Source organism: Castor canadensis, chromosome 5 (genome assembly GCF_047511655.1).
Source record: "Castor canadensis chromosome 5, mCasCan1.hap1v2, whole genome shotgun sequence".
Lineage (NCBI taxonomy): Eukaryota > Metazoa > Chordata > Mammalia > Rodentia > Castoridae > Castor > Castor canadensis.
The window spans coordinates 82783550-82809435 of NC_133390.1; the positions used below are offsets into that span (position 1 = coordinate 82783550).

Consider the following 25886-nt stretch of genomic DNA (forward strand, 5'->3'; position numbering starts at 1 on the left):
ATAGCTCCTTCCGTTGTGCTACATAAGTGTTCAGAATCAGAGTCTGTGCCGTAGTGGAACATGACAAACCGACGTGCTTGAAACTGTGGCATACTATGGTCTACTAGTGATATTTGTACAAAAATGTAGAGAACCAGAGAGAGAGAGAGAGAGAGAGAGAGAACAGGAGAGAAGAGGGAATGGGAGGGGAGTGCGGGAAGTGGAGGAGAGGAAAGAGAGGAGAAAGAAGAAAGGGGAAGAAGGAAGGAAGGGAAGGAGAGTAAAAAAAGCAGGAAGAGTTGCTTAAGTTTATAGAATTCTTTTTCTCAAAAGTTTTGAAAATAAATCTGATCTTTTTGATATTTTCAAGTAACTAGTCATTTTTAAACAAAGCCATGTATAATGATGCATGTATATGATGAAGAGAGACTAATAAACTAGTGAAAGGTGATTTGGAACTAACAATGCCCAAAGAAAATAATGCAAATGAATAAACCACTGTCTTCTTCATTCTTTAGATTTCATTTTATTAGTTCTCATATCTCCTTGAACCATAATTTTTATACCATTAAATGTGTCCACTATAACTGAACAATTTGATGACTTTTAGGAAATTTAAATAGCCATGCACCCATCACCCTGGTTTCAGAGCCCCACAGAGCCCCTCCTGCCTGTGTGCAGTCCTCCAGCTCCAGCAAACCTCTAATCTGCTTTCGGTCTATTTTGCTGTCCTAGAAATTTCCCATAAAGGGAACTATAAAATATTTAGTCTTTTGTGTTTGGTTTATTTCACTTAACATGCTATCTGTGAGGATCATCCCTGTTGTTACATGTATACAAAATTCATTCCTTATTTTTAACTCTTAAAAATACGACATCCATCTACAATCCATTTTTAATCAATTTTTGTATATCACATGAAATATCTAAGTTTATGTATTCATGTACCTATGTATTATTTTTGCATATGGGTATGCAATTGTTTCACTATTTTTTTTTTGCAGTACTGGGGCTTGAACTCAGGTACTACAACTTGAGTCACTCTAACAGCCCTATTTTTGTGAAAGGTTTTTCAAGATAGGGTCTCACGAACTATTTGCCTGGGCTGGCTTCAAACTGTGATCTTCCTAATCTCTGCCTCTTAGGTAGCTAGAATTACAGGGTGAGCCTCCGGAGTGAGCCACCAGTTTTTAAAAAAGACTCTCTCATTGAATTGCCTTGCACCTTTGTTGGAAATCTTTTTTGGTTTTATATATTTCTAATGGGTTTCATCATGACATTTCATAAATGTATGTGATGTATTTTAATTATATTTAACCCCCCATAGCAACCTCTTGTCCCCCTTTCCCCCTCCCTCTGGTCCCCTTCCTCTTACTGGAATCTTTCCCATTGATCTCCATATTTATTCCTGAGGAAAGGGTAACTACTTCTAGGTTACCATGTAAAATGTATTTCTTATTGAGGATTGTAGTAAAAACACTTTTTTGAAAAACATTTGTTTAGGCAGCACAAGATAATATTCACAATTAGATGATAAAAGAGTCCTGGAATAAGTGAATAGGCTATTGACATCCACAGAGATCTTGGAACAGAGTAAGCCCTCACACTTTGTACATGGGGAAACTGAGACTTGTGGGGAGGAAATAACTTTCCTAAGATTAAACAGAAGGCAAAGTGTCCTGCCCAGAGGTCCCCATCTTCCTACTGCATCAGCTGCCTCCCTGTGCCTCTGCAGACCACCCAACATCCTACTTGTCCTACTCAGAGAACAGGCAGAGCCCTTGTGGCACAGGGCCAGGCAGGCATCAGACCACCAGTCCCCCCACCTCCCCTCTGACCCTCACTAGAACAGTCTCCCTAGACACTGCAGTGCCCTGTTGGATCCAGCCCCAGATGACTGTGCCCTTTGCTCCTTCCTGTTCTGTCCTTCTTCCGGGTGGAGGAGCTGGCTTTCCTTCAAGGGACTTGTCTCAGAATGGAAGAAAGAAAGCAGCACCATCGACGTCAAATAGCTCTTACACAACGGTGGCATCTTGCTGAGAATCATATAAATAAACGGGGAACATATGACTTGAATTTCTCTCAACTTACCCAAGAATGCAATAAGTCAGAGCCTCTCAGCCCTGGCCCTCAGAACATTTGAAAGGGTTGTCATCTTCCCAATCCCAGAGACTCCTTACCCAGGAGCATTCTCATCCCTCTTAATTTCCAAGGGCTCCTACCCTCATGGACAAGTTGGCTTTATCTCTGATAGACTAGCCTTGATGGTGAGCAGCATCAAAGGAAGCCCCAGCCCTCACTTCAGAGAAAGATTGAACCTCCTACTTCAGAAGCCAGGCAGTCTGCATCTGTTTATTAGTTCACTCATTCGTTCATTCACACAGTTGATATTCATTGAGCATCACGTGGAGCTAGGAACACAGCAGGGAACAAGGAAACATAATCCTGCTCTCAAGTCTAGTGAAAGAACTTTCCAGCTCTTCAGGTTGGCAAAGCTTTTGAACAGGGCAGAGTTCTCAGCACTGTTGGTATTTAGCAAAGGTTGGTTGAGACCCAGCATCAGATGAAGAATTGGTGGATGGCCACCAAGAACCCTTCCAAGGCAAGGTTTCAGGAGGATTTTCAGCCCAGGTAGCTTGCCCCTACTCCCTTCCTGCCTGCCTCCTGCCCACTCAGGTCTCTTTGGCAACACCCACAGAAGCTTAGAGCCATAGGTTCTGTTGGAAGACTCCAGAGGTCCCAGGAGAAGCCAACGATGGGTCTGGGAAAAGTGGATGTTCATCCCTCATACCTGAGGGATGAACATACCTCTTACTCTTCTTACTCTTATTTCCTTCTGTTTTCTGTCTTCTCTGTCCCCTTAGAGGAGATGTGAGAACTTCCTCCTGGGTGAGGCTCAGCCTGAGAAATAAAACAAAAACTCTTAAATATAGAAGTTCTGGATGAGATGTTCCCATTGGGGAAAACTGTATCAAAGCTCCACAGGAATTCTCTGTATTATGTCTTAGAAATGAATGTAGATCTACAATTACCTTGAAATAACCCATGAGCTCTTGATAATTATACTACAATATGAAATATGTTCCCATTGAGGGAAGAATAGTGGGGGAACATGAAAGAACTCTACATGATTTTTGTAATTTTTTGTAAATTCAAAATTACTTTAACATAAAAAGTTTAGAAGTTTTTTTTTTAGTATCAAGCAACTGCTTACTGATAATGTGTGGGCTAGGAATTAGTAGATATTGACCTCCTTTGTGACATTGGGCAGGTCCCTTCTGCTTTCTGGCCCTCAGGGTCTCCATTCATAACATGAAAATTCAACAAGATGATCTCTCTGCCCCCTTCTTCCTCTCCGTGGTCCACTCTTACCTTCAACCTCTTCCCAAGCCCAATTCTTCAGATTCCCCATGTATAGCATAGGGATACATCACATTTACCTTCCAAAATTGTTAAGCCTAGCCCCTTCTTCTCCCACAAAGCAGCATTCTGCTACTCAAATACCTCCAACCCTCCCTGTGCCTTGAGCATGGTCTCTGGAGAGAGCACACAGATTTTAACAAAAACTCGGAAGGTCCTCCCAGTGCTTGGAAAGAAGCAAAATGGAATGCTCAGACTCTGCTTCTTTTTATGTTGTTTCCTTAGGACAGCGGTTTTCAAACTCAAGTGTGCATCAGAATTGCCTGAGGAGCTCATAAAAAAAAAAAAAAAAGCTCAGATTGTTGGACTCCACCCTCAGAGTTCTCATTCCATAGGTCTAGTGTGAAATTTCAGTGAATTTACATTTCTACAAGTTCCCAAGTGATGCTTGAGCCAGGAGAGCAACTATCTCCTCAGGTTCAGGAGGGAAAGCAGACTTGCCAGGAACTTGCCCCACAGACAGGAGCAGAGGCTCCAAACAAAGCAGCAGGGGGTGTAAACCCAGGGAGAGTGAGCAGGGGTCCGTCCGGGGAGAGAGAGGGAAGAGCTGCTCCAGATTTTTCCCCTTCCTTTTTGACACAAAAAAGCTCTGCCTCCCACACACACCACCCACTCCTAGAAGGCTGCATTGTCTCAGGTGAGGCTGGCACACAGGTGAAGAAAGATAAGAATAGCAATCAGGCCTGACTTGTCAGCTGCAAGGTTAGAGGAAGGGAAATGGAGGAGTGGGGGAACATTCCCAACACCCAAGTCACACAAGCTGGGAGGGAAGTGGCAATTAAGTCAGTTGGGGAGCTGTGGAGGAAATGTTCCTGGGTGGTTTGGAGAACTGCGTAAGTTGGACGTTGCCTGTGGCTGTGCTTGTCAACACACATGTGCCCAAGTGGGAAAAGAGGTGAAAGATGGAGAAGATAGCTAACTTTTCTTAAATAGTTAAGTAAGTGCCTGGCCCTAGGCTAAACACTTTACTTACCCTATCTCCCACTCATGCACACTGACTGTATGTTACACAGGAACCCAGACTGGCTAAGGCCTGGCTTCAGACCCTTGCTCTATGTACTGGGTTGCTTCATAATCTCCAGCGCTCTGTCATTTCCTGCAAGCTTTGTAACTTTCAACAAAGCAACTTTTCTTAGCCTCAGTACCTCTGCCAGCAAAAGAAGTTATGGCAAATATCCACCAAAGGATTTTGAGGCTCAGATAAAATAGCCAAGGCAATCTGCCAGGTAAAATACTGGTTGCTATATGAATCTCAACCACGAACCTAACTGGTACTAGTGATGACTATAGCCTCTGACATTCACAAGGAGGACATTTGGTTCTGGGAGTGACTGAGTTAACATTTTCATCCTGTTTTAAATAAAACCATTACTCACCAGTGTAACTAAAGTTTTATTATTACTAATTCCAGAACCATTACACCATGGAGCCTGAGTTTAAAAAGAATTTAATTGAAGACCAAAACATGCTCAGTAGCAAACGTCTGTTTTGTAAATAACTTCTGTTCCAAATTCTAACTTTGACCAAGAAGAAGTTATTTTGGTATATTTCATTTTTCAATGCATGATACATAATGTTTTCATTGTACCTCTTTTGTAGAACCCTGGAAAGTCGAGAAAAATAGCTATAACAACCCTTCACATTTGTTCAGTGCCAAATGGTAGGCTGAACAGAGACTCGTGTTCCCTCACTATAGATAAGGAAGTAAGCCCAGGCAAGTTACAAGGGATGCTTAGGTAATTAGGCAGGATTAAAGCTGTGTCCACTCATTCAGGTAGGTTGAGTTCAGGGCTCTTTGTCTTATAGCATGCACTTTCACAGAACATTTGAGAAAAGAGCAGACCATCAACCACACAAGTACCTCTCTCCTCAGGTAGGTATGTATTAATAATAAGCCAGGAACTACTCCTTGAGAATCAAAACTATGTCAGAGTTGAAAGAGGCCTTGGAGGTCACCTTATGATTCATATGAGGTATAGAAGTTCAGATAAATAAAGAGATCAATCTGCCCAAGATCACATAGCCAGAAGGGGCAATAACCCCTGACTCTTCTACTGAAGATCTGAAGAGTCTTTTTCCAGTGAGCTTTAGAACTCCTGATAGAAGAGAGTACAGAAGCAGGTATTGAGGGTTGGGAAATTTCTGGACCATCAGAATGTAAAAATCTATACAACTTTCCTGGGGAGTTCCAAATTAAATTGTAATTTGTGTCCCTGAATTATTAGTCAAGTTACAGAATTACCAATTATTGGAGATAAATAAGGTCTTACTCCATTCATTTATCAAATAAGGAAACTCAAGTTCAAAGACCAAATGTGACCTGTTCAAAGTCACATACACATCATCATGACAAAGATAGGAATTAGTAATAATATTTAAGTACTAAACCATGCACTAGATAGAGTGCTAGGAGATTTCCCTGAACATTTCATATAATTCTCAAAATAAATGAGGATCTGGGGCTCAGAGAGGTAAAGACTTTCCCAAGTCAAACATCTAGGAAATGAGAGAGTATGGATTCACAACCAGGACTGTTGGGCTTCAAGCCCCGACCCACCTTCTAACTTGCAAGGACCCACTTCTATAGAGTCATTCCTCTGGCTCTGGTAATGACTTTGGGCTTGCCTTGACCTGCTTTTTTAATCTCATTCTAAGTATGTCTCTGGAGAGCTATATGAGTTGATAGGGCCCTAGGATTTTTCTGTGAAGACCATTGTCCTGGAATAACTATTAAATGACTTTTTTTTTCTCAGAAATGCAAGCATTTCTGAGTCTCCACTGATGTATCCTCTGACTACTTATCTTAATAGGCAATGTAACTCTGTGGTTAAGATTATAGACTCTAACATCACGTGAATGTTGCCACTTGATAGACTTATGACATTGGACAATTTAAACTCTCTACACCTCAGTCTCCCAATCTGTACAATGAAAATAGTAATGATGCTTAACTCAGAGGGCTTTTTTGGTGCTTGATATACATAAACTGTTATTTTTAACTATGCCTTTCCTAACCCTCAAAATTATGTAGATTCTTCTACTTCTAGTGAAAATACCTTCTTAAAAAAATAAGCACAAAATAAAGACTTCTCTTACATATAAAATTTGAGGGCTGGTGGAGTGGCTTGTGTGGTACAGCACCTGTCTAGCAAGCATGAGGCCCTGAGCTCAAAAACCAATAACTCCCTCCCTCCACAACAGAAAAAATTCATCACCAGCAGGACCACATTAAAAGAAACCTTCTAGGAAGTCCTTCAGACAAAGGAATGTAACACCAAATAAAAATATATAGCACACAGTAAAGAAGAGCACCAGAAATGGTAACTACAGGGATAACTATATGAGATTGTCTTCATTATTGTTTAAATCTTTTAAAATATGATTGCTTGCTTAAATAAAATAAAGCCAATATATTGGTGGGATTATAACATATATTTAAGGAAAATTCATAATCACATTAATATAATGATATGGAGCAGGAAAATGGAAATATACTGTTGTAAGATCCTTATAGTACCCACGCAATATCAGTTGAAGTTATACAGGAATAAGTTTAACCATAGAACAAACAACAAAATAACAAAATGAATGAATATAACTAATCACAGGAGCTGGGAGTATAGCTCAGTGGTAAAGCACCCACCTACCATATGTGAAGCCCTGAGTTTGATCTTCAGCAGTAAAAAGAAATATATCTAAGAAGATAAAAAGGGAGATAAAAAGAAATCATAACAAATACACTAATTCTAATCTAAATTAATCTAAAAGAAGGTAAGAAGAAAAATATGAACAAAGTGAGCAAAACCCAGATAGGACAGAGTACAAGCAGCACTCTTATATCCTCAAATCCAATTGTATCAATAATTACATAAAATGTAAATTTTCTGGGTTTGCAAGATGGTCCCTGTTTGTATCCCTAAGGGGATACAAGAATTTAGTGATTATACATGGGAAAAAGTGTCTTTGTGGGAACTTGGGACCCAGGGTTCTGCAGGAGTAGAAGACCCTTTGTGCCCTAGGAGGTAGGCCTGCCTAACTTAGTCCCACAGCAGACTCTGAAACAGCCCTGTAGCTTAGCTCTAAATCTCTCATCTGTGGTCTGAGAGCAGTTCTTCCTTCCCAGAAACCCAGCAGGCGGCATGCCCTTCCCAGCCTCTGGAGGCATGCCTGCAGACCTAGTCTTGGCTATGGCCCCCAAGCAGCTCTCTGACATGGTTCCAGCCACTCTCAGCCATTTTCCAGGACCAGGCCTGCCTTTCTAGGGGCCTATTCAGTGACCCAGGGGGAGAATTTCCAGGGACCCAGAGAGAGGTACACCTATTTTTTTGGAACAAAAGATTCCAAAAGGGAAGTTTTAAACAGTCCCTTGTCCCAGTTCCAGCCTTATTGATCAAGGAACTACAGGCTGTCCAATCTTTCCAGGGACCAGAAAAAAATCCATGCCCACTCAGGCCCCTGCTAAAAGATCCACCACCTGCAGACCACTATGTAGACTCAGCAACAGTCATTTGACCCAATTCCACTTACTTGTGATCCAAGAGGCCATCCTATCAGCCTTAGAACCCAACACAAGAGGGTGCTTATCTGCTGAAACCAGTCTGTAAAGATGAGAAGAGTTGTTAACTCCTTCAAAAGCACAGACACTAACAAAGTCTACAGGGATAGCAAAGAATCAATAAGCATGATAATACCAAAGGAAACTAATAAAGCTCTAGTTACTAATTCCACAGAAATAGACTTCTGAATTGCCTGACAGGTAATTCAAAACAATCCCTTAAAGAAGCTAAATGAGATATAAGAGAGCATAGGTAACCAACTGAAATCAGGAAAACAATGCATGAATAAAACTAGGAACTCAATAAAGAAATAGAAATGACAGAAAAAAATGAACAGAACCACTAGAGCTAAAGAATGCAGTAGCCAAAACTGAAAAGTACAAAATAAACCTTCGATGGCACATTGAGTCATGCAGAAGAAAGAAACAGAAAACTCAAAGAAAGAATATTTGAAATTAGTCAAGCAGAGGAATCAAAAGTAAGGAGAGTGAAGGAAACATAAGTCATCTATAGGACAGGAGAAAGAGAAAGAGAGAATAAACTCATTTAAAGAAGTGATGGCCCAAACCTCCCCATATCTTCTGAGAGATATGGATATCCAGATTTAAGAACCTTCAAAAGACCCTTAAGTAAAAAAATCAACCCAAATAAGAATATCCTAAGACATACCAGAATCAATTTGTTAAGAGTTAAAGACAGAGGGAAACTTGAAAGTAGAAAGAGAAAAGAAGACTCTACAATGTAAATCTCTAAGGCTGTATCAGCAGATTTCTCAGCTACAACTAGGAAGAATGGGATAATATATTCAAAGTGCTAAAAGAAATTTTAAAAAAAAGCTGCCAACCATGAATATTATACCCAGTAAAACTATCCTTCAGAAGTGAATGAGGATGGGAATTCCAAGATGGCGGCTAGAGAGAGGAAGCAGAAACATGCCTCCTATAGTGAAATCTTGGAGCAATACTGGAGACATATCTTGCAGGCAAAACCACCAAGAAGAGGCAAAACTTTGACCCCTCCACACCTCCAGCTGGTGCAGAAAATCTCCACTTCACATTAAATGGAGAAACCAGGAGGGCCCCTGGGCCGCCAGTCGCCCACACCCAGATGGCTTGGGAAGACAAGGTGAGATAAGCAGTACGTGGTACTCCCACAGACAACCCTGGGCCAGAAGAGCACAGCCCTGTGGACAGACCGACCTCCACCTGGGGAAAAAAGAGAAACTGAGTAATAACCAATAAGAACAATAAAGACACTTTGCAAAGAGGGTGGGGCACCCTGAGTGCCAAATAGGGGGGAGGGGACTCCTTCCCGGAACTGTAAATAAACAAGCCAGGCTGGCTGGAGAGGCTCTAGCAGGAGTGGGGGCGCACGCCCAGCAACCAGGAGTGGGAAAGCTTGTGAGAGTGGCAGAGGGAGGAAAACTCCACAGGAGAGGAGGGAAGACCCACCTCCCACGTGAGCTATAAACAAACATGGCGGCTGGCAGGAGCAGCAGCACCACCCAGCAATCAGGAGCAGGAAAGCTTGTAAAAGTGGCAGTGGGAGGAAAACTCCACAGGAGAGGGGGGAAGACCCACTTCCCACGTGAGCTGTAAACAAACACACAGGCCAGAGAAAGTGGGTGCAGTGTCACCCGCTTGGAAAGGGGAAAGCTTGTAGCAGAGGCTCACGCACAGAACTCTGAGTAAACAAAGCCTGCAGGGCCAGGTGAGTGCTAAGCTCACCCCAGAGATCTGCATAAATAAAGCCTCCAGCAAAAGCAGGCTGACAGTAGCGGGCAGACAAGCCACAGCCGCAGATAGCCATTCACAGATCTGTCTCCAGACTCTTTTTTCTCTCTCCCTACCTTTGATGAGAAAACAACCGAACTACACCTGCATGCTGAAAAACGTACTGAAACTGTATTGCATTTGAACTTGGGACACTTTGTGGGTTTTTTTTTTGTGTGTGCAGTTTTGTTCTACTTTATGCGTCCCCGTTGATGAGACAACTACAGAACAACATCTGAGGCACCATCTCCAGGATTGGAGGCTGAGACGGACACCAAAATTATTAAGACTGAAACTTCATTGCGTTTGAACTTGGAGGTTTTTTTTTATTTTCTATTTTTCATATTGTTTAATTTAATTTTATTTATATATATATATTTTCTTTCATTTACTTTTTTAATTCTTATCTTTATTCTTTTTATTTTTTATTTTCAATCCTCTCTCTAATGCCTGTTCAGCTTACTGTCAATTAGTACACTAACACTCCCTGTTTACATCTTTGAAACTTTTTTGTTTGATTCTTTGTTTTGTTTTTTCCTACTTGTCTGTTTCTTTTTCTCTTTTTCTTTAACTTCTTTGCATTCCATCTCCTCTCACCCTTCCATGCTAAATATCACCATTGTTATTATTACAAGCTACAAAATACTTAATCGCACACAGTACAGGGACAGTAACAACACCAAGGGAAATGATGGGAAAACAGAAAACACAGGAAAACCAGTTTCCCCACAGCAAAAAATTAGTACAGGAACCAGAGACAAATGAAGACAACAGATACTCAGATCCAGACTCCAATAAAATGAAGATAAACTATGCCAAAGAACCTAATGAAGCCCACAAGAATAATTTAAAAGAAGACATACTACAGGTACTCAATGAGAATTTTATAGAGATGATACTGGATAAGGTCAACCAAAATGTACAGGAGACACTCAAGAAATTCCAAGACAACAAAAATAGAGAATTTGAAAAAGCAAAAGAAGAAATAAAAGAAACATAGAAGCACTGTATAAACACCAAAGTGAAATAGAGAACACGATTAATAAACAGATAAATGAACTCAGGACAAAAATAGACAACATTAAAGAGGAAACCACCCAGGATATGGAAAACCTCAGAAAAAAGAACGAAACAGAACTGCAAAACAAAATGGAAGCCAATCCAGCAGAAGAGAACAAACAGAAGACAGAATCTCAGAACTTGAAGATGAAATGGTAATTAAAGGAAAAACCGAAGAACTATTAATTAAACAACTCAAGACCTGTGAAAAGAAAATGCAAAAACTCACTGACTTCATTAAAAGACCAAACTTGAGAATCATGGGCATCGAAGAAGGAGAAGAGGTGCAAGTGAAGGGAATGCATAATATATTCAACAAAATAATAACAGAAAATTTCCCAAATCTAGAGAAAGATATTCCCATATAGATGCAAGAGGCCTCCAGGAAACCAAACAGACCAGATCAAAATAGAACTACCCCACGACATATCATCATTAAAACAACAAGTTCAGAAACTAGGGAAAGAATATTGAAGGCTGTAAGAGAGAAAAAACAAGTAACATACAAAGGTAAACCCATCAAAATCCCAGCAGACTTCTCAACAGACATTAAAAGCAAGAAGAGCGTGGGATGAGATCTTCCAGGCACTGAATGAAAATACCTTCAACCCCAGGATACTCTACCCAGCAAAACTATCATTCAAAATAGATGGAGCAATAAAAGTCTTCCATGATAAGCAGAAACTAAAACAATAGGTGACCACAAAGCCACCACTACAAAAGATTCTTCAAGGGATTCTGCACACAGAAAGTGAAACCCAACTTAACCATGAAAAGACAGGCAGCACCAAACCACAGGAAAAGAAAAAGCAAGAAAGTAGAAAGTAACCTCAGCTTAGGTACACACAATCAAACCTTCAAACAACTAAGACAACTAAATGGCAGGAATCACCACATACCTATCAATACTAACACTTAATGTTAATGGACTTAATTCACCCATCAAAAGGCACCACTTGACAAAATGGATTAAAAAGGAAGATCCAACAGTTTGTTGCTTACAGGAGACCCATCTCACTGACAGAAATAAGCATAGGCTTAGGAAGAAAGGCTGGAAGAAGATATACCAAGCCAATGGCCCCCAAAAACAGGCAGGAGTAGCAATACTTATCTCTGACAAAGTAGACTTCAAACCTACATTGATCAAACGAGATAAAGAAGGACATTCCATACTAATAAAAGGGGAAATAGACCAAAAGGAAATAATAATTATCAACCTGTATGCACCCAATGTCAACGCACTCAATTTCATCAAACATACCCTGAAAGACCTAAAAGAATATATTAACTCCAACACAGTGGTCCTGGGAGACTTTAACATCATCAATAGATCGGTCATCCAAACAAAAACTCAATAAAGAAATCCAAGATCTAAAATAAACAATAGATCAAATGGACCTACTTGATGTCTATAGAACATTTCATCCAACTTCTACACAATATACAGTCTTCTCAGCAACCCATGGAACCTTCTCCAAAATAGATCATATCCTAGGGTACAAAGCAAGCCTCAGCAAATCTAAGAAAATAGAAATTATACTGTGCATACTATCTGATCACAATGCAGTAAAACTAGAACTCAAAACAAAAGTAAAGACAAAAAACATGCAAACAGCTAGAAACTAAATAACTCATTACTTAATGAACAATGAATCATTGATGAAATAAAAGAGGAAATTGAAAAGTTCCTGGAAGTCAATGAAAATGAAAACACAACCTACCGGAACCTATGGGACACAGCAAAGGAAGTCCTGAGAGGAAAGTTTATAGCCATGAGTGCATATATTAAGAAGACTGAAAGATCCCAAATCAATGACCTAATGATGCATCTCAAACTCCTAGAAAAACAAGAACAAGCAAATCCCAAAACAAATAGAAGGAGAGAAATAAGAAAAATAAGAGCTGAAATCAATGAAATAGAAACCAAAAAAACCATACAAAGAATTAATGAAACAAAAAGTTGGTTCTTTGAAAAAATAAACAAGATCGATAGACCCCTGGCAAACCTGACTAAAATGAGGAGAGAAAAAACCCAGATTAGTAGAATCAGGAATGCAAAAGGGGAGATAACAACCAACACCACAGAAGTCCAGGAAATCATCAGAGACTACTTCGAGAACCTATATTCAAATAAATTTGAAAATCTTAAAGAAATGGACAGATTTTTAGATACATATGATCATCCAAAACGGAACCAAGAGGAAATTAATCACCTGAATAGATCTATAACACAAAATGAAATTGAAGAAGCAATCAAGAGTCTCCCCAAAAAGAAAAGTCCAGGACCTGATGAATTCTCTGCTGAATCCTACCGGACCTTTAAAGAAGAACTGATACCATCCCTCCTTAAACTGTTTCATGAAATAGAAAGGGAAAGAAAACTGCCTAACACATTTTATGAAGCCAGTATTACACTTAGCCCAAAACCAGGCAAAGATACCTCCAAAAAGGAGAACTATAGACCAATCTCCTTATTGAACATTGATGCAAAAATCCTCAACAAAATAATGGCAAACCAAATTCAACAACATATCAAAAAGATTATTCACCACAACCAAGTAGGCTTCATCCCAGGAATGCAGGGGTGGTTCAACATACGAAAATCAATAAACGTAATAAACCACATTAACAGAAGCAAAGACAAAAACCACTTGATCATCTCAATAGATGCAGAAAAAGCCTTTGATAAGATCCAACACCATTTCATAATAAAAGCTCTAAGAAAACTAGGAATAGAAGGAAAGTACCTCAACATTGTAAAAGCTATATATGACAAACCTACAGCCAGCATTATACTTAACGGAGAAAAACTGAAACCATTGTCTCTAAAATCAGGAACCAGACAAGGATGCCCACTATCTCCACTCCTATTCACCATAGTACTGGAATTCCTAGTCAAAGCAATTAGGCAAGAAGAAGGAATAAAAGGAATATAAATAGGTAAGGAAACTGTCAAAATATCCCTATTTGCAGATGACATGATCCCATACCATAAAGACCCAAAAAACTCTACTCAGAAGCTTCTAGACATCATCAATAGCTACAGCAAGGTAGCAGGATATAATCAATATAGAAAAATCATTAGCATTTCTATACACTAACAATGAGCAAACTGAAAAAGAATGTATGAAAACAATTCCATTTACAATAGCCTCAAAAAAAATCAAATACCTAGGTGTAAACCTAACAAAAGATGTGAATGACCTCTACAAGGAAAACTATAAAGTTCTGAAGAAAGAGATTGAGGAAGACTATAGAAAGTGGAGAGATCTCCCATGCTCATGGATTGGTAGAATCAACATAGTAAAAATGTCTATACTCCCAAAAGTAATCTACATGTTTAATGCAATTCCCATCAAAATTCCAATGACATTCATTAAAGAGATCAAAAAATCTACTGTGAAATTTATATGGAAACACAAGAGGCCATGAATATCCAAGGCAATACTCAGTCAAAAGAACAATGCAGGAGGTGTCACGATACCCGACTTCAAACTATATTACAAAGCAATAACAATAAAAACAGCATGGTACTGGCACAAAAACAGACATGAAGACCAGTGGAACAGAATAGAGGACCCAGATATGATGCCACACAACTATAACCAACTTGTCTTTGACAAAAGAGCTAAAAATATACAATGGAGACATAGCAGCCTCTTCAACAAAAACTGCTGGGAAAACTGGTTAGCAGTCTGCAGAAAACTGAAACTAGATCCATGTATATCACCCTATACCAAGATTAACTCAAAATGGATCAATGATCTTAATATCAGACCACAAACTCTAAAGTTGATACAGGAAAGAGTAGGAAATACTCTGGAGTTAGTAGGTATAGGTAAGAACTTTCTCAACGAAATCCCAGCAGCACAGCAACTAAGAGATAGCATAGATAAATGGGACCTCATAAAACTAAAAAGCTTCTGTTCATCAAAAGAAATGGTCTCTAAACTGAAGAGAACACCCACAGAGTGGGAGAAAATATTTGCCAGCTACACATCAGACAAAGGACTGATTACCAGAATATACAGGGAACTTAAAAAACTAAATTCTCCCAAATCTAATGAACCAATAAAGAAATGGGCAAGTGAACTAAACAGAACTTTCTCAAAAGAAGAAATTCAAATGGCCAGAAAACACATGAAAAAATGTTCACCATCTCTAGCAATAAAGGAAATGCAAATTAAAACCACACTAAGATTCCACCTCACCCCTGTTAGAATAGCCATCATCAGCAACACCACCAACAACAGGTGTTGGCGAGGATGTGGGGAAAAAGGAACCCTCTTACACTGTTGGTGGGAATGTAGACTAGTACATCCACTCTGGAAAAACATTTGGAGGCTACTTAAAAAGCTAAACATTGATCTACCATTTGATCCAGCAATACCACTCTTGGGGATATACCCAAAAGACTGTTACTCCAGAGGCACCTGCACATCCATGTTTACTGCAGCACTATTCACAATAGCCAAGTTATGGAAACAGCCAAGATGCCCCACTACTGATGAATGGATTAAAAAAATGTGGTATCTACATACAATGGAATTTTATGCAGCCATGAAGAAGAATGAAATGTTATCATTCGCTGGTAAATGGATGGAATTGGAGAACATCATTCTGAGTGAGGTTAGCCTGGCCCAAAAGACCAAAAATCGTATGTTCTCCCTCATATGTGGACATTAAATCAAGGGCAAACACAACAAGGGGATTGGACTTTGAGCACATGATAAAAGCGAGAGCACACAAGGGAAGGGTGAGGATAGGTAAGACACCTAAAAAATTAGCTAGCATTTGTTGCCCTTAATGCAGAGAAACTAAAGCAGATACCTTAAAAGCAACTGAGGCCAAAAGGAAAAAGGGACCAGGAACTAGAGAAAAGGTTAGATCAGAAAGAATCAACCCAGAAGGTAACACACTCGCACAGGAAATTAATGTGAGTCAACTCACTATATAGCTATCCTTATCTCAACCAGCAAAAACCCTTGTTCCTTCCTATTATTGCTTATACTCTCTCTTCAACAAAATTAGAGATAAGGGCAAAATAGTTTCTGCTGGGTATTGAGGGGGTGGAGGGAGAGGGAGGGGGCAGAGTGGGTGGTAAGGGAGGGGGTGGGGGCAGGGGGGAGAAATGACCCAAGCTTTGTATGCACATATGAATAATAAAACAATAAAAAAAAATTTTAAATGTTTCTAGGACTCATATATGTCTGATATGAATTCTCAATAAATTGTGTCTTTAAATATTGAAAAAAAAAAGATGTGAATGAGTTGAATACATTCACAAACAAAAGCTGAGGGAGTTGACCATTATTACAGTTGACTCACAAGAAATGCTAAAGGGAGTTCTTTGAGTTGCAATGAAACAACAATAAGTAACAATATGAAAACATCTGAAAGTACAAATCTCACTAATAAGGGTAAATTGTTACCAGTCAAAATCCTGAATGTCATAATTCCAAACATTGAAATCCTGAAAGACTAAAATCTCTAAAGTCCAAAATCCCCAAAGTCGAAATCCCAAAAGATTAAAATCCCAAATGTTGACATTCTGAAAACCTAAATCCTGAAAATTTCAATTCCCATGAAAAATAAAAACATTATGTAAGAGAGGTAGAAAGCTCAATTCTGGAGAAGTGATTAGTGCACTTTGGGGTAGTATGCCAAACAGTTGCCAAATTGTTCAGTCATGTACCTCCTCTTCCCCTTCACACACAGTATCAGGCATGCCCTTTGTCAAGAAGGAAAAGAATTTCACAAGCTCAGCAACCTCCTGGATTACAAAACATTAAATGGTGAACTGTCTTGGTTAAGGATTTGACTGTTGAAGACAACAGACTTGTTTTATTTACCACCAAATCTAACAACAACAAAAAAAACTGGTGCATGCTTCACTTTGGCTAGTGGATGGCAATTTCAAAACTGTCACCACTATTTTTTAAGTGAGATGTATATATAATTTTTATTTCTATAAGATCTGAAAATTCTAGAACTCATACACTTGTTTCTGGATTAATAACTAGGAAAAAGTGAAGCATGTTGAAGATTTTGAGAGCTTTAAAGAACAGAATGAATTTCAATTGGATCCCCAAGCTGCAGTGACACATTTGGATTTACATATGATCAAGGCTTCTAAAGGTGAATTTCAAGGTGTTATCAATAAAGTTTGGTTTTTTTCCCATCCAACCCAGTGCCTTTGGTGGAAAATTCAGATGAATAGATTGGCCACATGACAGAGAAATGACAAAAATTTTAGTTTCAAAATGCGTCATCTGTCTGCATTAGCATTTCTTCCAACTGATGAAAATCCAGGAGCTCTTAATAAATTAAAGCCACATTTGCTCAAGGAAGCCAGCAAAGTTACTGACTAGTTTGAAAATAATTATGTGCAGGCTAGGATAAGAAGACACTTACGCAATGGTGTCACTGTTTGATCACCAGTATTGTTTCTACCAAATTTGTGGTCTGCATACAAGTAAATAGGGAGCGGATTTCTGTGTGTCCAAAACAACACAGAAGCATGACCCTGAAGGTGGGAAAATTTAGTAGGGATTCTTCATGACCGTGTATATCAAATCACAGAAGAATTTCAAAAAGAGCAGTGCTATGGACAAATGAATGTAAATGTATTCTTCAAGGAGAGTCACAGCCTAAAAGAAAAAAAAATGGCTATTCATCATGATTCAAGACTTCAAATATAGTTAGTGATTATGAAAGCTAGCCAATTCTTATGAAATGCCTCATGTAACCATAATCTTTCCTTATAAAATACTATTTCATTTTGAATTTCTTTTTTTCTTTTCATTTTTCTACTACTTTAAATTTTCACCATTAATGTCTATAATTCTCTATGCTAAGTATTTCATCTTCTCATGATACTGAAGATATAAATTGTAAAGACTCAGAGTTCTAATTTATTTTTTGTATTTTTTACAAATTTAATCAATAAAAGTTCATTATCAAAAACTTAGTTTTGTGTGTAAACATTCTACATATATATAAAAACATTGACACTTCTTCAATAAATGAAGAGATGTCCTTTTTGTATATCTGTACATATGAACAATAAAATTTCTCTAGATCTGAGTATCTCATCTGATTATATATATGGTGGTGACCCATCATGAGTTTATTTCAGTGGTGGGGGTTCCTTTTGTTGGTTCCAGACAAGAGAAGCAACTCAGATAAGAGATAGAACTTACCCACATACCTAAAACATGGTTAATGTTCAAGCACTAGTCAAGAGAAGCCCAGAAAGTCATGTCACAACTGGGAGATGATCCAGAGATGTTATAGACCTTAACATAGAATCAGGTGGGTTCAGGAAGAGCTGGATTCCAGAAATACTGGAAAGCTGATGGGGAAGTAGGGGAGATGCTGAGTTCCTGGGTTGAAGGCCCTACCAGCCTTGGAGGATATAGTTATCTGCCTAGTCATGGCACTATTTAGTGCCATGGCTTCCTGCCTTGACAACCAACTCCTCTAGCTTCCAATATGGCTGACTAAAAACCCATAACCCTTGAAGGATTGAATGGGGCTCAGTTGCTAATGCTGTTCTCATCATTGTCTAAATATGCACCCAGTTGGCTCAAGAAGGAAACACTAGATGCTTGTGATGCAGGGCCAGCTGCCTTCCTGCACTTTGGGGTGCCTGGTGTGGGTACCATGTGGCCCTGTGGTCCGGCATCATAGTTTTTGATTAATCTCATTGAAAGACTTAGGTTTTCCATCACCATATTTCAGATAAATGAAGTTATAAAACTGGAAGACACAATTAACAACCATCATGATATGCACTTTGACATTTCACTTTTTTAGCTATTTTCTTTGTGAATATGATTTGCCTTTTCATAACTACTACACCTATGATAATGTCATTAGTATATATGAGTGCTTATGTTTACAAAAGATGTATTTTATTACTGTTTATTTTATTATGCAAAATGACATATGAAGTGTTTTGTCTTGTTTATATGTGTTTCTCAAATAAATCTCCTATAAAAATGAAATAAAGGTCCGTGAAAGAATATTTAAATTATTTTTTCTAGAATTTTATTTTTGGGATTTTACTCTTTTAAGCTTTAACATTCTGAATTATGGTGTTCAGAATTGTGTCTTTTGGGATTATGACCCAAACCCAAAGATAAATATATGATGAAATTCAGAATGCAGATAATCCTTGACTTAAAATGGTCTCACTTATGATTTAAAAGTTTTTATGATGGTGCAAAAAGACACACATTTAGTAGAAACTGTACAAATTTTGAATTTTGATCTTTTCCCTGATGCGATATGTACCGTTATACTTTCTAATGATGCATGTCCCGGTCAGCCATGTGATCACAGAGCAAACAATTGATGCTCCACAGTGTGCCGTGTTGCTAAGTCTTGATGCTCAGTAGGTTAGGTGTATTAAATGTATCTTTACTTACAATATTTTCCATTTATAATAGCTTTATCAAGACAAAAGAAGTATCTGTACTCTTACATGTAATGGTGGGACATAAATCACTTTTAACTCTAAAATAAATTTAAAAGATGAGAATGTTTTTTAAAAAATGTAGCTATAATAGTTAATGAATGCACAATATAAAAGCATCAAGTGTGTGAGGATAGGTAAGACACCTAAAAAACTAGCTAGCATTTGTTGCCCTTAATGCAGAGAAACTAAAGCAGATACCTTAAAGCAACTGAGGCCAATAGGAAAAGGGGAACAGGTACTAGAGAAAAGGTTAGATCAAAAAGAATTAACCTAGAAGGTAACACCCACGCACAGGAAATCAATGTGAGTCAATGCCCTGTATAGCTATCCTTATCTCAACCAGCAAAACCCCTTGTTCCTTCCTATTATTGCTTATACTCTCTCTACAACAAAATTAGAGATAAGGGCAAAATAGTTTCTGCTGGGTATTGAGGGGGGGAGCAGGAGGGGGCGGAGCAGGTGGTAAGGGAGGGGGTGGGGGCAGGGGGGAGAAATGAACCAAGCCTTGTATGCACATATGAATAATAAAAGAAAAATGAAAAAAAAAAAAGCATCAAGTGTGACAATATTATAGATTATGACAATATCATAATGTGATTGAATTTAAGCTATTATTGGCTAAAACTAGAATGTTATAACTATAAAAGATTTTATGTGAGGTCTTTGGCATTCATAAAGTAAAAACCTCTTGTAAACACACAAAAAGATAAAGAAAAAAGAATAAAAGCATACTACTAAAAAAAAAAAAGAAAAGAAAATCAATATATCACAAAGGAAATCAGCAAGGGAAGAAGAAGCAAAAGAACTACAAACTAGTCAGACAATAATTAACAAAATGTCAATAGTAAGTCCTTACCATTGATAATCATTTAAATGTAAATAGATTCAATTCTTTGTCAAAAGACACAAACTGACCAAGTAGATTTAAACAAAAAAACCAACATATGATAATATGCTGCCTATAAGAGGCTTATGTTAGCCTTAAGTACACACATAAGCTGAAATCAAAAGGATGTGAAAGATATCCCACGCAATGCTAACCAAAAGAGAACAGGATGGCCGTGCTGATATCCCACATAATAGACCATCAGTCAAAACTGGTCACAACAGACAAAGATAGTCACTATATAAAAGTAAATGTATAAGTTCATCAAGAGAATATAACAGGTTAAGTGCATATGCACCCAACATCAGAGCAACTAAATACATAAAGCAAATATTAATAAAACTAAAGAGAGAAATAGATAGCAATATAATAGTAGGAGACTTTGACAGCTCCTTTTCTTCATTGTCAAAGAATTCCTGGGTGAATTCTACCAAATATTAAAAAAAAAAAACTGATACCCATCCTTCTTGAGCTTTTCCAAAAAATTGAAAAGGAGGGAAAACTTTCAAATTCGTTTTATGAGGTCAGTATCACCTACAACTGAAGTCAAACAAGGGTGCATAAGAAAGGAAAATTATAAACCAATATCCCTAATGGATACAGATGCAAAAATCATCAGCAGAATACTAACAACCTGAACTCAACAGCACTTTAAAAGGCACATTCTATATAACAAAGCAGGATTTCTCCATGAGATGCTAGAATGGTTCAACATATGTAAACCAATAAATTTAACAAAGTAATAAAATGAAGGGCAAAAACCATACTATCACCTCACTAGATGAGAAATAACTGACACAATTTAGCATTTTTTTCATGACAGAAGGCACTCAACAAATTAAGTACAGAAGTAATGTACTGCAATATAATAAAGGCCACATATGACAAACCCATACCTAAAATTATTCTCAACAGACCAGCATCAGAAAAGACAACCTTTCATTCCCCATACTCAGAGAGTGGGGGCAAAGCGCCATCTCAAGAGGCCTCCTGATTAAGCCTTAGGTACTTGAGGGTCTTGCAAACAAGGAGCAACTGTAGCTCAGGGCATCCTAAGATACCTGGCCACAATATATGAAAGGGGATAGCCACGAGAGGCTTGTGGAGGGAGGTTTTGACTTGGGGTGGGTTGAGAAGTTAAAGGGAGCTCAGGAAAGCAAAGGCACTCCATTCCTTAAGAACACTGTCAAAACAAAACACCTAACCTTCACTAGCAGAGTGCTCAGGTTGCAGAAGTTACATAGAAACAGCATGTAGGCAAGCCTTGAGACTGAAAACCCTGGGGATTTGAAAAATCAGAACTCAGTGAGTTCTATGACTCCTATCCACAGTGTCCAGGGGGTAGATTGCCATTAGAGGCAGACATATAGAGGGAGAGATTTTGATAAGGCAGAGTTGAAGACTCCTGGCAGCAGCTCAGGAAATGGCAAAAGGCCCAGAGATTGGCAGACCTACCCTACCCAATGGGAGCAATTCCATTGCCTAAACTCAATTTCAAAAACAAAAAAGAAGATGCAGGAACTCTGTGACTCCATTAAAAGACCAAAGCCAAAAATCATGAGCCTTGAAGAAGAGGTACAAGTTCAAGGCAAGATTCCCAAATCTTGCGAGAGAAATGCCTATCCAGGTATAGAATGCCTCTAGGACTCCAAACACACATGACCAAAATAGAACTTCTCCATAGAATATTATAGTTAAAACATTAAATACCCAATAGAGACCAAAAAACTATACAGTCAATGCAACATAAAGTTGGTTCTTTGAAAAAATAAGTAAGATTGATAAACCCTTAACCAATCTGACTAAAAGGAGTAGGGAAAGGACCCAGATTAGTAAAATTATAGATGAAAAAAGGCACATTACAGTAAATACCAAAGAAATCCAGAGAATCATGACGAAGTATTTTGAAAACCAAGATTCAGACAAACTGAAAAATCTAGAAGAAATGGAAGATTTTCTAGCTGCATTTGACCTACAAAACTGAACCAAGAAGATATAAACCACTAATTAGAACTATGATAAGCAATGAGATTAAAGCAGTAATAAAGAGTTCCCCAACAAAGAAAAGCCCAGAACCTGACAGATTCACTGCCATATTCTACCAGACTTTTAGAGAAGAAATAGTATCAACACTCCTCAATGATTTCCAGGAAATAGAAAGGAAAGAAACACTCTCAAACTCATTCTATGAAGCCAGTATTACACTCATTCCAAAACTGAACAAGGACACAGAAAAAAAGAAAAGGGAGTTAGTTATAAGTCAATCTCTTGAATAAACATAGATGCAAAAATTCTCCATAAAATACCTGCAAACATAATTCAACAACACATTGAAAAGTTCATATACCATGATTAAGTTGGTTTCATTCTAGGACTGCAAGGATGGTTTAACATACATAAGGAGCAGAAGACATACACTAGAGAAAAGACAGCCTCTTCAACAAATAATGCTGGGAAAACTGGCTATCTATATAAAAAAGACTGACAATATACCTCACCCCTATCTCTCACCCTGTACAAAAATCAACTCTAAAGGGATCAAATATCTTAATGTAAGACCTGAAACACTGAAACTACTATAGGAAAAATAGAGAAAACTGAAAGATATAGGTATAGGAAATTGTTTCCTAAATAGGATTCCAATTGCCCAGGAAATAAGAGCAAGAATTGACAAATGACCATATCAAATTCAAAAGTTTCTGCACATCAAAAGAAACAGTTTGCCAGAATCAAGAGACAAGAAAACGGGAGAAAATCTTTTCCAGCTATTCAACAGATAAGGGATTAATATCCAACATATATAAAAAGCCCAAAAAATAAAACATTAGAAGAACAAGTAATCCAATTAATAAATGGGCAAATGAACTGAATAGACAGTTCTCAGAAGAAACACAATGGCTAATAAATACATGAAGCAACGTTCAGTATCCTTAGCCATAAAGGAAATGAAAATCAAAACTGCACTAAGATTCTACCTCACCCCAGTAAGATTGTCTGTCATCAAAAAAATAAGCAGCAACAAATGCTGGTGAAGATGCTGGAAAAGGAACCTTCATATGCTGTTAGTGGGAATGTAAACTGGTGCAACCACTTTGGAAATCAGTATGGATGGAGATTTCTTTAAAAAAATTAAAAATAGATCAACCTTATGACCCCACCACACCACTCTCAGGCATGTATCTGAAGTAGTATAAATCAACATATGAGTGAGACCTGCATACACATGTCTGCTGTAGTTTTCTTCATAATAGCCAGAATGTGGAATCAGCTGAGTTGCCTGATAACTGATGAACAGATAAAGAAAATTTTGTAGATAGATAAATAATGGAACATTACACAGTCATAAAGAAAAATGAAATTATGTCATTTGTAGGAGAATAGATAAAACTGGACATCGTCATGCTGGGTGAGATAAGCCAAGCTAAAAAGGCCAAATATCACTCATTTGTGGAACCTAGACCTAAAATGATGATGATGATGATAATAATAATAGAACATGAAGGCATCTGGGTACAGTCAGTGGGGGATCAGTGTGAGGGGGAGCCAGAAAGAAAAGGATACTGAAGTTGAAGAAGATGGAAATAAGCTACATATATACATATGAGGACAATATAATGAAATCCACCAAACACTGTTTGAAAGAGAGGGAACAGCAGAGGGGAGGTGGGAATATGATGAGGGGGGTGAACTTGTTCAAGATATGCTGTACACATGTATGGAATTATCACAATGAAATCCCTTCATAAGTATGACAAATCAAAAATTAAATTAAAAATTTAACAATAAAGTGTCGTTATTTTGCATCATATACAAAAATTAATTTGAAGTAAATTAAAGAAACTATAAAACTCTTAGAAGAAAAGATAGGAGGAAAGCTCCCTAGCACTGGTGGTGGCAATGACTTTTTAGATATCATACCAAAAACACAAGCAAAAAATATAAATTTAAACAAATAAATATACAAAGTTTACATCAAACTAAAATACTTTTACACAGTAAAAAAAAAAATACAGTGAAGAAACAGCCTTAAGAATGGGAGGAAATATTTGTAAAACTTTTATCTGATAAGGAGATAATATATAAAGAACTAATACAACATACAACTCTACAGCAAAACCAAGCAAATAAACCATCCAATTAAAAAGTAGAGGACCCAAATCACCATTTTCCAGAGAGAACATACAAATGGCCAATATATATATGAAAAACACTCAATATTACTTGTCAGGAAAATGAAAATCAAAATTACCATCATCTCGCAATTTTTAAGATAGCTATTAAAAAGCAAGAGATACTAGTCTTGTGAAAGTGTGGAGAAAAGGGAGCCTTTGCACACCATGGTGGGCAAGTAAAGTAGTACAACCTTTATGGAAAAGAGTATAAGGATTCCTCAAATTATCAAAGGGAGAACTACCATGGGATCCAGTCAATATGCCTTTTATGAATATTCAGGTAATGAAATCAGCATCTCAAAGAGCTATCTATACTCCCATATTCATTAAAGACTCACTCACAAAACCCAAGGCATAGAAACAACCTGAGTGTCCACTGACAGATGAATGGATGAAGTGTGATTGTGTGTGTGTGTGTGTGTGTGTGCATGTGTGTGACCTACAATGGACTCTTCAGCTTTAATAAAGCAGGAGGGCCTGGCATTGATGGTGCACACCTCTAATCCCAGTTTCTTGGGAGGCAGAGACCAAGAGGATTACAGTTTGAGACCAGCCCAGTCAAAAAGTTAGGGAGATCCGAGCTCACCCAACAGCTTGGGCATCATGGTAAATGCTTGCCATCCCAGCTACGCAGGAGGTGTAGGAAGGAGGATCATGGTCTTTGACCAGCTCGGGACAAAAAGTGCTAGATCCTATGAGAAAAAACTAATTAAAGCAAAAAGGGCTAGAGGTATGGCTCAAGTGGTAGAGTTCCTGCCTACCAAGCATGAGGCTCTAACTTCAAATCCCAATATTGAGAGACAGAAAGAGAGAGAGAGAGAGAGAGAGAGAGAGATCAATTAAATGAAATCCTACCAATTGTGACAACATAGACAAGCCTAAAGAGTATGTTATGTGAACAAAGCCAGGAACAGAAAGATAATTCTGCATGATCTCACTTGTATGTGGAGTCCAAAAACGCTGAACTCATAGAAACAGAGTAGATGTTAGTTACTAGGAGATGGGGGATAGGAGATGTTGGGCAAAGGATGTAAAATTTTAGTTAGATAAGAGGAATAAGAGATTTATTTAGTCACCTCTACAACCTGGTGACTATAGTTAATAATCTATTCTTGAGAATCTCTGCAAGAGTGGATTTTAAATATTCTCACCACAAAAAAGTACATAAGGTAATGCATAAATACATTAATTTGCTTTAGGTAGATATTCCACAATTTATAGCTATTTCAAAATATGTTGTATACCACAAATATACAACAATTAAATAATTAACTTAACAAAATAATATAAAATGCTTAATCGTGGAAAAATTGTCTGAAAAACAGCTAGCTTAGGAAACTGAGATGCTTTTTTTGTGAAGAAGTATTTTTATTTTTAAAATACTGTTTTTTAAAGTCATTGTCATTCAGACTTGCTGTGTTGTGACAACTGAAAGTGTTTAAATTTGCCCTGTGGTTTGGCCAGAAAACACTGAGGGCCACCAAGCTCATGTGTGTCCCTTGCTCCTGGCCGGCAGCCAAGATGCACTCTGGCTGGTCTAGCCTGGAGGTCCTTCCAGCT

At 38.1% G+C, this 25886-nt stretch overlaps 1 protein-coding gene across 3 annotated transcripts in view; it reads right to left on the reverse strand.

Annotated features, from left to right (window-relative positions):
* Window positions 1–193: 193 nt before the first annotated feature.
* The window catches only part of LOC141423271 (uncharacterized), a 33734-nt gene continuing 8041 nt past the window's right edge, over window positions 194–25886 (reverse strand). Inside the window, exons 3-4 of one of the 3 annotated variants that reach the window (XM_074073577.1) lie at window positions 7927–7997; window positions 194–2880 (exon numbers count right to left, since the gene is read on the reverse strand). In XM_074073577.1, the coding sequence (XP_073929678.1) occupies window positions 2876–2880; window positions 7927–7997 (76 nt within the window). In that variant the 3' untranslated portion in view covers window positions 194–2875. The other 2 variants (XM_074073576.1, XM_074073575.1) reach the window with 2 other exon arrangements.